Here is a 12137-nt window from a genome sequence, read left to right on the forward strand (position 1 = left end):
AAAAACAAGGCTAAATTTGAACAATTTTGAAAAAAAAATTTAAAACATACAAAAATTGTGCTGATATATCGGAATTTGATTTTTTTTTCATTGCAGTGGTGACACTCACAAACTTGTATTTTTTGCACTATTTGCTCTTCTTTCAAAGAATGTTTCTCAATGAATATTGGAAATACAGTCCAGACTCGATTATCCGAAAGCCTTGGCAAAATTTCACTTCGGATAATCGAATCACGAAAAAAAATATTTTTCGTTGTCTTATTTTTGATTGTTGAGCTTAAGAATGACCCCTAAACTACTCTAAAACGATTAAAAATTTAAAAAATCCAAGATAGCGGTCAAAATGGCGGTGGCGAAATATTAAAAAAAAAAAATACATTTTCTAGTTTAATAGGCATTCAACAATTCAAATTGACTAAAATTGGGTTGCAGAACTCGAATTTGATGTTAAAAGTAAGAAAATAAAAAAAATTACGAAAAACAATATTTTTTGTTCGTGATTCGATTATTTATCAAATCGAGTCTGGACTGTATCATTAATCATTTCAAAGCTAATCATTTGATAATTCCTTAACATTCAAAAACATATTAATTCTTGCATAAATATGATACAATTCTTTCTCGAAAACTCAACTTAGTTTATGTATAAAATAAAACGGTGAATTCTAACAAAATTTCTCCAAGCAATTCAAGTGGCAGATAGATTTTTCATTGAAAAAGTTGACATTTTTCCAAAAATAAGAAATTAGGCCATATAAAATTAAAAAAAAACGAATATCGAAAGCCGCAGCAGTTCATGACCGGAAACGGAGTGCGTAAATTCTGGGAACCGAATAAGTGTCGATTATTGACCCCATTACGGCACTCATTTTTTGATGTTGTTGATTCCTTTCATTCTGTTCTGAGATAAACGGAAAAAAAAGAAAATTATAATAAACCGGGTTGTGTAAGACGCTCTCACAGAACCGATCATCATCATCTTTCGAAAATTGACTGCCAGCGATCATCTGTTCTGCCTGAACCACAACCGCATACAAATTTGCTACTAATTTTTGGGGGATTGACCTTATGGCTTATGCAGATCCCGGTTACAAGTTCCATTAAACCATATGTTTTAAATATTGAAATACTTGAAGAAAGCCTGAATTTGAAAAAAAAATCCCTCAAAACAATAATTTCAAGCCTAAGCCATTCAACCAACCATTCAACAATACCGATTAAGCATCTTTTAAGGCTCCAGCTTTTGTTTTCACTCCAACTCTTCTTCGCTGCAGCAAGTCACCACTGTGTGTCCACCACCGCGCACCAAAGTGAACTTGTCTCGAAATTCTGTTGCGCCAGCACGGAGTTCATTGACATTGGCGGTGCAGACAAGCCCACCGACGCCACCAACCACCACCTTCGCGAAGACCCTGGCCGTGAGTCATACAGACCAGATTTGTTACTTTTACTGGTCTGGTCTTCGTGGTTATATTTTTTTTTTTTTTTTTTGTTTCGATTCGTTTCGCTTATCTCATTCACCACAGGAGGTCACGTTCTGGACTTGTTGGAGGTTGTTTTGAAACCGAGAGGGACAACAATCGGGTTCATTGTGGATGATGCGTTTTGAGAATGCTTTGTTTTTTTTTGGTGTTACATATTAGTATGAGTGCATTTGATGCAATAAAAGTAAGAGTTTATTAGAACATGTAACGTCCAGAAATTCAAGTATGTTTTATCTATTCAAAGAAAACCCCCATTTTTGTTTGCGTATAGGAAACCCATTCAAAGCAAACAATTTAGGTTTTATTTTAGCAAAATTTTAGCATAAAAAAAGTCTCCGCTTAAATTTTATCGCAGCTTTATCGAAAAAAAAGTAGTTGATTTTTTTCATTTTCGCACGCGGCGTTTCGAAAAATCCGGGTTTTTTTTTATTTTGGAAGTCTATTAATAAAACTCTATTTTTTCACCATTCATCTGCGTCCATGAGAACTAAATCGGATCCAAGCTATGGAGATGCTTTTGTTTGCAAAATGTGGTTTTTGCTCAAGTTGTCGAAAATTCGAAAATGGAAATATTTCGAACCACCCTAATGGTCAAACAAAAAAAGGTCTAATAGGGGGATGGCGTCGCTATTTTTAGACCACGTTTTCCACTTTTTCTCATCGAATCCGACTACTTTATCGACTTCATTTTGCTGGGCGAGATAGGACGCCGTCTATTTTTAGGCGATGACTCAGCACTTTTACACTCTTGCGCTTAAAAAAACCAGGTGGCAGCACGATGTAACGCCACGTCCCTATTTTGCAACTGATCGGACAACTATGTTTTCGAGTTTTGAAGGTTTTCGTGGGAATGCTACTGAACTACTTTTTGTTTTTCCACGTTGAAAAATTAAATTTACATGAAGTTTTAAACGTCTCTGTTAAAAATATTTAGAAAACATTATAATAATATAATATTAGTCATTCCACCTCAATCGTATAAAAAAAAATTCAAAACTGGAATCAACTTTTTCTGATCAAAATCAACATGTCCCTAATTGCCCCAGTTATCAGTTGTTCTCTCTTGTAATACAGCTCTTAGTTGTTGTCCTCTTGTAATACAGCACATAAACGAGATACAAAGCTTCATAAAACTAATGATTTCGCGAAAGAAAGAAACTTGGTGAAACATTTATGCGTAAAATTGCAGTGGTGGGACAACCCGAGCAATCCGAGCATGGGTAAATAACAAGGGAAACTGAAAATTTCCTGGTTTTAAAAAATATATATACCCCCTGAAGAAATTACTTGAAATTGTGAAAAAAATTCCAAGTCAGAATACCACATTTCGGTTTTTTTTGTTGGTATTACAGTAAAATTCCTCTGAAACTTTGGGCAAGTTTTGACCAAATGTGACAAGATTTTGGTATGATTTCATGGTATGTAACCATCTGGGTGCTGAATAGTCGTTCGCAAAGTGGCCTCAATTTAGAACTGTCAAAGCGGAACCAATTAACTGTTCGCAAAATGCTCCCAAGAAATAGCAAGTATTGTAATCGATCAATAATTTATTTTGTCAGAAAGTAAAAAAAAATGTTGATGGCGTCGAACTTTTGAAACATTCAAAAGTGCCATTTGGATGCTCTTACGATTCACTAAATTCCACCCACTTCTGACGCAATTTTTCGTCACGTGGAAAACAAAAAAGGCCTCTTTTGGCCGCCCATCGTTTAGTCTATGAACAAAACACGAGCGAAGTACTTAATTTTGTCAGCGAAAAGTCTAACATCAACAGATCCAAAATGTTTCAAAACAAGTCACTTCAGCAGCAAAAAAAATGTCACGCTTGAGCTTGAACATAGCCTTCTACTTTGTTTACGTTTACAGCTGTAGTGCAGTTGTATTAGTGAGGAGTAGTGGGGAGAATTCGAAAATCACGTTACGCATTCTGAATTCCAGCACCCAGAGCTAAAGATAACAGAATTTAAAATTTCATTCGTAATTTTATTTAATATCAAAGAACGCTTATAACATGAATTTAATGATAACGATAGTTTCAAAGAATTTCTAAGAATTCGTTACAAAAAGAGTTTCTGTCAAGTTCCCTTTTTAATTGTGTTAATTTTGATTTTTTGAATCAATGTTGATTTATCTAGTTGTATTTATTTAACTGTTTTATTTTAATTTATTAAGGGACCATCCATAAACCACGTGGACATAATGGGGGGGGCTATGGCGATGGTCCACGCTCCATATAAAATAGTTTATTTTTTGTATGGACAATTGTCCACGAGGGGGGGTGGGGGGGGGTTGTCCACGTGGATTGTGGATGGACCCTAATGAATAATTCAGTTTGATAAGATTCCTTGTTTTACCACTTATTTTAAGCGAAATGTTTGAAGAAACAAATTCTTTAAACAATTTTGCAGTAACTCAAAATTTCTTGGATTTATTTCTGTTGCAATCTCAAAACATTTTTATTTATTTTTTTTCAAACGTAAACAACTTTTTTTTATTCAGAACGAACAACGCACAGTGGGAAAAAAGGACCCAAAAAATTACCGCAACATGATTTCGCGCAAACCATCGATTGCTATACACCAAAAGCTTCGTTTTTGCACCAGGAACAATAATCCGAAGAAAAATCGCACTGCACGGACCGGTGGCCGGAGTACAGGCCACCGGAAGATCCGGATTTTTGGAAAAAGTGTCAGATTTATCCAATTGTGAACTGATAAGCTTTCTTCTACCATGAATAGTCCCGCAAAACAATCCTAGAATAATATTAAATACCATAGGACCCATCGGAACCGGTTCCACCGATCTCCGGTGGCCACATCCGGAACCGCATTAGGAAACGACCTAAACTAGTCATGCGACGTATCAAACTTCTTGATTTTGGATGGAGAGTATCCTTAAAATGTATTTTTACCTCCGGTGACCGGTTCCCAGGTTCTCCGGTGGCCACATCCGAAGATCATATTTGGCAAATTCCTGAAACCACTCTTGCGACACATCAAACTTCATGTTTTTAAGAGAGGAGTGTATAACTCATGTCCCCATCCAAAATCAAGAAGTTTGATACGTCGCATGACTAGTTTACGCTGTTTCCTAATGCAGTTCCGGATGTGGCCACCGGAGATCGGTGGAACCGGTTCCGATGGGTCCTATGGTATTTAATATTATTCTAGAATTGTTTTGCGTGACTATATGGTAGAAGAAAGCTTATCAGTTCACAATTGGATAAATCTGACACTTTTTCCAAAAATCCTGATCTTCCGGTGGCCTGTACTCCGGCCACCGGTCCGTGCAGTGCGATTTTTCTTCGGATTATTGTTCCTGGTGCAAAAACGAAGCTTTTGGTGTATAACAATCGATGGTTTGCGCGAAATCATGTTGCGGTAATTTTTTGGGTCCTTTTTTCCTACTGTGCAACGATTGGATTTTATTCGATATTTTAGTTCACCAATAATTGAAATTCATACAAAAAAAGTTAAAGGGCAACATTTGCAAAAAAAAAATAAATGAAAATATTTACCAAAAAAAAATCATTTCCAAATTCAAGTTGGAATCTTTTTTCAAATATTCAATCAATGTAACAAATTGAACCGAAACATAACTCTACGCTGGCCATCTTTGAAATTAGGCTCTATTTTTATATTAGTGATTTAATTAACTTTACCTCTTGTTTGATTTATAAAGATCATTGGATTCATTTAAAAAATACTATGGAAATTTGTGTCAAAGGCATCCAATATTTATTAACATAAAAATTTTAATGTCTTAATAGTAGTTTATGCAACAAGTTGCAAAAAGAGGATTTTTTCAGCACGAGTCGTACATTTATCCAACGAGGTTCACCGAGTTGGATAAATACGACGAGTGCTGAAAAAATCAAGTTTTGCAACGTGTTCCATACAACATTTTTTGCAATTCCGAAAAACACCCATTGAGTGAAATTTTAAGTCGAATTTTCATGTATTTTGTCAATAAATCGTTTAAATCAAAAAATGTTGAAAAGTATTACTTTTCGAAACAAGTGCTGAAAAGTTCAACTTTTCAGCACCCATTTCAGTGCTGAAAAGTAGAACTTTTCAGCATTTATTTTGAAAAGTGTTGCTATTCAATTCTGTTATTTTTGGTACATAAAAGTAGGCTATTTCGTCGTTCAAGAATGACAGGAAAAGTAAGTAGTTTCACGACGGAATTGCAAAAATAACCTTTTTGCAATTCCGTCGTGAAACTACTTACTTTTCCTGTTATTCTTGAACGACGAAATAGCCTACTTTTCTGTACCAAAAATAACAGAATCGAATACCAACACTTTTCAAAATAAATGCTGAAAAGTTCTACTTTTCAGCACTGAAATGGGTGCTGAAAAGTTGAACTTTTCAGCACTTGTTTTGAAAAGTAACACCTTTCAACATTTTTTTGGATTTAAACGATTTTTTGACAAAATACATGCAAATTTGACTTAAAATTTCACTCAATGGGTGTTTTTCGGAATTGCAAAAAATGTTGTATGGAACTCGTTGCAAAACTTGATTTTCAGCACTCTTCGTATTTATCCAACTCGGTAAACCTCGTTCGATAAATGTACGACTCGTGCTGAAAAAATCCTTTTTTTGCAACTTGTTGCATAAACTACTATTTTGCAATTCCGTCGTGAAACAGTAGTAAGTATTAGGATGTAACAAAAATGACTTTTTGGCGGGCATTCAGGGGTTTGTTCCGGTGGGCATACTGAGCCTAAATCCCAAATATGAGCTTGATTGGACGTAACAGGAGCTGGCGCTCCGCCCTTCAATTTTAAATGGGATTTAACCCGTAAAAAAAGATTTTTTCAAAAATGTCACTTTTTGAGGCATTTTGGCCACCAATGCGTTTACCAAAAACATCACTGGCGTGTAGGCCAAATCCTTGCGCATCTTTTGGTATATATAACATTGAAGTTTGGAGCACCCTGGAGCTCGGTACAGACCTTCAAAGTTTGGCATTTTTTCGAAAAATCGGCCTCGGCAAAAAAGATATGCGTCGCACATCGCGACGCCCGAGACGCCATTTGATTTTGCTGGGACCGATTTTTCGAAAAAATGCCAAACTTTGAAGGTCTGTACCGAGTTCCAGGATGCTCCAAACTTCAATGTTATATATACCAAAAGATGCGCAAGGATCTGGCCTACACGCCAGTGATGTTTTTGGTAAACGCATTGGTGGCCAAAACGCCTCAAAAAGTGACATTTTTGAAAAAATCTTTTTTTACGGGTTAAATCCCATTTAAAATTGAAGGGCGGAGCGCCAGCTCCTGTTACGCCCAATCAAGCCCATATTTGGGATTTAGGCTCAGTATGCCCACCGGAACAAACCCCTGAATGCCCGCCAATAAGTCATTTTTGTTACATCCTAGTAAGTATACTTTTCCTCTCATTCTTGAACGACGAAATAGCCTACTTTTCTGTACCAAAAATAACAGAATCGAATAGCAACACTTTTCAGCACTTGTTTTGAAAAGTAACACTTTTCAACATTTTTTGAATTTAAACGATTTATTGATAAAATACATGAAAATTTGACTTAAAAATTCATTCGATGGGTGTTTTTCGAAATTGCAAAAAATGTTGTATGGAACACGTTGCAAAACTTGTTTTTTTCAGCACTTTTCCTATTAATGTACGACTCGTGCTGAAGAAATCCTCTTTTTGCAACTTGTTGCATAAACTACTATTTCATTCTCAAATATATTGAAACAGTGAAAAAAACCTTAAACTTAAAGTAAGTTACTAAAGCAAAAATGAGTGAAATTAATTTGAAATTCTGGAGTTTTTTTTTTAAATGGTCCAATAAACCAAATTTTCACTTTTTGCTATTTGGGTGTTTTTAATACCCCTGACTCAAGGCGGTTTCAAAAACACCCAAAAAGCAAAAACTGGAAATTTGGTTTATTGGACCTTTTGAAAAAAAAAACTCCAGAATTGTACAAAATATTACAAAATTATTCAGGAGTTAAAACATAATTTTCAAACAAGTATGCTTGGGATTCCCGACATTTTCCCGACTTTCCCGATTTCCCGACTTGAGTGGCCACCCTTAAAATTTGGTATTCCTGCGTTATTTACCCCTGCTCGAGAAACAGACTTGTTGTTGTTTTTACAGTTTATACGTACAACGTACCTGATTTTATGGGGTTTTCGAAAATTATACGTCAAACTAAACTTAAAAATGAAAAAGGTCAGATACATCCAAAAATGACACGGCCCTCAGGGTAATCAGTAATTTGTTCGAAAACTTGCAATTGTGCAAAACGAAATATTTTATTATTTTATTATATTCCTATAACTTTCAGAACTTTCGAAAAAAAAATCAAGTTCACTACTTTGGTTATTTGCTTACTTGGAAATTTTGCCTGGTCTCTCTTAAATTTTACATTTTTGCAAATGTTTAACTGAATTTGTAAGCCGTGTTTATATTTACTGATTTACTGAGTAAGCGGGTCAAATGTGTAAAATTATTTACAATCGAAATTATGTTATTTCCATTTATAACACTTAAAAGTATGTGTATCAGTTGAAGGTATTTAAAATTCTAAGTATTTGTCTGACATTTTCGTCTTTTAAATACAAGAGCAAAAAAAAGCAAACAGTTTTATTTTTAAGAAAAAAATTCTAACCAGTTGGTTGAAATTCATTAAAATCAACAAACCAAAATATATTATTTACAAACCGATGGACTTACATACATTTCCCTTAGATGATACAACTGAAAACAGTGCTGAAAAGTACTACTTTTCATCAATGTTTTTATTTTTGGCAAGAAAAAGTAGGCCGTTTCGTTTTTCCCGAAAGACAGGAAAAATTAACAATTTCACAGCGGATTTGCAAAATAGTTGTTTATACAAGGTGTAAGAAGAAGATTTCTTCAGCACAGTCCATTTATTGGATAAACATAACTAGTTCTGAAAAAAAAACGAATTTTGCACCGAGTTCCATACAACATTTTGTCCAATTCCGAAAACCGGTAATACATAGGGGAAATATGCCCATTTTAAGCCTAATAAGCGGTCGTGTTTGAATGATGCTGGATAAACTGGATTGTTCCTTGAAATTCACTAAAACCAAGTAAACCAACGAGTAGAGCAACTTTTCGTAAACATTTCTGTTTATTTTCAGTTTTATTAAAAGTTAAGCTATTCCTTTTACAAGCATTTAAAAAAAATATTTCAAAAAGGCATTCTAATCAGTTGAGTGCATTGGGCCACGCCCATTTTTCTATTTTCAGCTTAGTTCTTTTTTTCTTCCAACGCTCGTTTGGGTCTGCTTCGTGCTGCCAAAATTGATGAAATTTTAAGCGAACACTCACGAAAAGTAGCATTTATAGAGAAAGTTTCCTGGAAACACCACAAGCGCTGCTGGTGGTGTTGGTGGCCACCCTTTGTTCTTTATTTGCCTTCGCTTCTCGCTCGGTTTTCTTCAGCCTTCGATTAGAATGGGTGGTCAAAATTGAAACGTCAAAAGACTTAGCGCGTTTGTTTTTTTGATGGTGCTTGCTAATTATTTTCAAGTGAGTGACTAAGTAATGGTCAAAAGAACATGTAGTCGGTAGTTGGAAGCAATTTTATATCTTAAGCGCTTTGAAAACGTTAGCGCAAGTGAAAAGATATCGATGGCGACTTTCATTAACCACCAAAATGATGAGAAATGGTCTCGCAAAATAGAAATTATGATCAAAAGTGCATTAAATTTGATCTTTTTGGCCAGTAAGTGGCATAAATATGCGTGCTTACTCGAGGCGGTGCTGTTGCTGGTAAGTTTATAGCCTAAATAGTATTTTTGGAGCTTTAATCGAGCATCAAACTCTCCATATGACGAAGATAAGTGTTTGATTAGAAAGGGTATATTTCCCCTATTTAAATTTACGCTGAGATAACGATTGTTTTTGATAACTCGAGTTTTCCAATGGATTTGTTCAAGAGAATCTCAAATTTCAATCATTCGTGAATTGCTTACTTCAGCTGCACATCTCCCATATGGTCTAGTGGCTAGGATATCTGGCTTTCACCCAGAAGGCCCGGGTTCGATTCCCGGTATGGGAAAATCTTTTTTCCACCTTCGTCGATTGCTTGTTTTGTACTTCAATTGAGATTCCTTATCAATCTTTCTTATCAACAAAGAATGCTTGAGGGAATTCCCGCACTCGGAACAAGCTTCGCGTGTACTCACCATCGAAACGCGTTCTTGTAAAAGTACACCAGCCCCAGCCCGTACAGGAACGCCGGATCCTTCCAGTAGTCACTTTTGAGCGCGTAAAACTTCTGATACGCCGAGAGGGCTAAAATGAAACGCGAATGCGAACGAGAGTTGGTTAGTTAGAATGCGGTGCTATTTTTAGCCACGCGGCGTGGCCTTGAACCGTGCGCAGCTTCCGAAGGAGGGCCTCTCTCTTACCTTTGTCATAGTCCTCGAGCAACAGGTGGAAGTGACCCAATTTGCAGTACGTTTTCGGGTCGATATTGATCTCTTTTAGGGGGGTAGCGGATGGTGGCCGTGACGGATCGTTCGAAGTTGGTTTGTCCTCGTCGGCGGCGGTAGGTTTAGAACCAGCGCCCTCCCCTCCGTCTTCGTCCACCTCCATTTTTACCTTATCGCTAAGATCGGTCATTTCGACGTCCGTCGACGGCGCTTGGTCAACACCGCCGCCGGTGGATTCGGTTTTAATTTTAACTTCGTCTCCCGGCGCCGGGGACTCTTTGGTCGCTGTCGTGGCTTCCGCCGGGACATTGCCTTGGTGCTCCTTTTGATTCTGAGCTTGAATGAGCATTCGCTCGAGATATTTGACGGCCTGCGGGGAGCGAGAAAAAAAAGGTGAGTCAAGTTTGAGCTGGTGGAGAAGTTCAAGGTCAACTTACCTTCAGCACCAGCACCTTCTTTTTGTCGTTTTCTGGTGCCGAAAGCTTGAGAAATCCATACTGGCGGCTGGAATGGAACCGAAAAAACGATTATTAGTTCCAGAAGTTGCTCAAGACAGTTTAAAAACGGTGACGTCAAAGTGTTCTACAGAAGGGCTCAGCCATGGCTGAGCTTGTTATCATTGCATGACTTCCAAAAGTCAAACATTCAGTCTCGGCCACTTTGACGAACCTGTCGAGCAGCGCCAGCGCCTGCAGCTCCTGGGTGGAAATGTTTATTTCTTCCAGAATCATTGTGGGCTCCCGTGCCCTGCTCCGCGGTCACACACTCTGAAAACAGCCCCCCTCTTCAAAAAAAACACACAACACAACAAAGTGGAAGAAAAAAAAACGCGACGCGACGCGACCCGGAACTATCGGCGCATTATCGGCGCTTTCACTAGATCCGCGGCGACTCGCGCAACTGCCAAAACGTCCGAGCGCGAACCGTAGCTTGAAACGCGAACGATCCGAAATCTCCGTAATCCAGAATCCGTAAACAATCAACGATGCGCGGTGGCGGATGGGAAAATCTGAAACTAATCAGCGTTCGACGACGATTTGTCTTGCTTGCTGTCACGCTTTATTCACCACCTCACGTCAGATTTTTATTCGCACAGTGGGAGGTGGTGAATTTGGGGCAAACTGTTATACGCGCGGTGCAGTGTAAAGGGGGCTGACCACGCAAGGATTGCAAGCTCACTGGGCTGTTTTGGAGATGCCTCATCGACCAATCTGGGAAAAAAAATTACTAATCAATGTCATATAAAATTTCAGCGATTCCACGTCGAACCTCACTGAAAAATCGCTGCAATCTTTAACAATTAATTGGTTCCTAGAATTAAGCTTGAATTTTTGAGATTATTGTTCACAACGATTAAGCTTATTTTGCTGACCACAAACCATTCAAAATTGATTTTTTTAATCAATTTAAAAAAAATAACATTGCGGCCCTTGTTGACAGAAAAGGTCTTACTTGACAGCTCGTTCCAAGGGGAAGGGCGTAATATTGAATGTTTGGCCCGTTTGAAATGTTAGTCTTGATTTTAAATTTTTGAAAATATTGTTTTCGAAAAGATCAGAAAATTTCACGAATGTTTCATATTTTAACATTGTAAATCAGACCATTAGTTGCTGAGATATCGACATTAGAAAATGATGGGTTGTTTGGGTGAGACTTAAAAAACATCAATTTTCCTGTTTTTTAACCTTTGCATGGCAATATCTCAGCAACTAAGGGTCGTATCAACAAAGTTCAAAATAGCAAAATATAGAGAATTTTCTCAGCTTTTCAAAAAAAAAATTTCAAAAAAGGGCAAACATGTGCACTAATTTAAAAAAATGATAAACTGCTACTATTTTCAAAAAAGTTACCTAAAAATTACTTTAACTTGAAAACGGTGCATTTTATCAAAATTTCACTAAATACTTTTAGATTACAAATTTGATTTTACATCGAAAAATAAAGTTGAAAAAAAATTTGCCGTCAATATTTCGATTTTTTTAAATCTGTATTGATTCAAAAATTCAAAACTCGGTCAAACAAATTTTGCACAACCTGCAAATTTCTGAAAAGTTGGCATTTCATGTCCCCAAAACATATAAAAAAATAAAAATAGTGTTTTTTTCGAGGTTTTTTTGCAAATCAAGTTTTAGTAACAAAAAGTTAAATTAAAAATCAGCAAATTTTTTTTTACCGTGTATCAGATTTTTGAATTTTGATACATAATTTT

General features: G+C 36.7%; 1 protein-coding gene and 1 non-coding gene across 2 annotated transcripts in view; one reads left to right on the forward strand and one right to left on the reverse strand.

Annotated features, from left to right (window-relative positions):
* LOC120419662 (histone demethylase UTY) overlaps positions 1 to 10933 on the reverse strand; it is a 115415-nt gene extending 104482 nt beyond the window's left edge. Inside the window, exons 1-4 of the mRNA XM_039582429.2 lie at positions 10598 to 10933; positions 10366 to 10432; positions 9905 to 10298; positions 9680 to 9788 (exon numbers count right to left, since the gene is read on the reverse strand). Of these exons, the coding sequence (XP_039438363.1) occupies positions 9680 to 9788; positions 9905 to 10298; positions 10366 to 10432; positions 10598 to 10659 (632 nt within the window). The 5' untranslated portion in view covers positions 10660 to 10933. The remainder of the gene's footprint in view (positions 1 to 9679; positions 9789 to 9904; positions 10299 to 10365; positions 10433 to 10597) is intronic.
* Trnae-uuc (transfer RNA glutamic acid (anticodon UUC)) lies at positions 9481 to 9552 on the forward strand. The gene has a single exon. It is a non-coding gene; the product is annotated as a tRNA-Glu (tRNA).
* Positions 10934 to 12137: the final 1204 nt, after the last annotated feature.

This window comes from Culex pipiens, chromosome 2 (assembly GCF_016801865.2).
Source record: "Culex pipiens pallens isolate TS chromosome 2, TS_CPP_V2, whole genome shotgun sequence".
Taxonomy (NCBI): domain Eukaryota; kingdom Metazoa; phylum Arthropoda; class Insecta; order Diptera; family Culicidae; genus Culex; species Culex pipiens.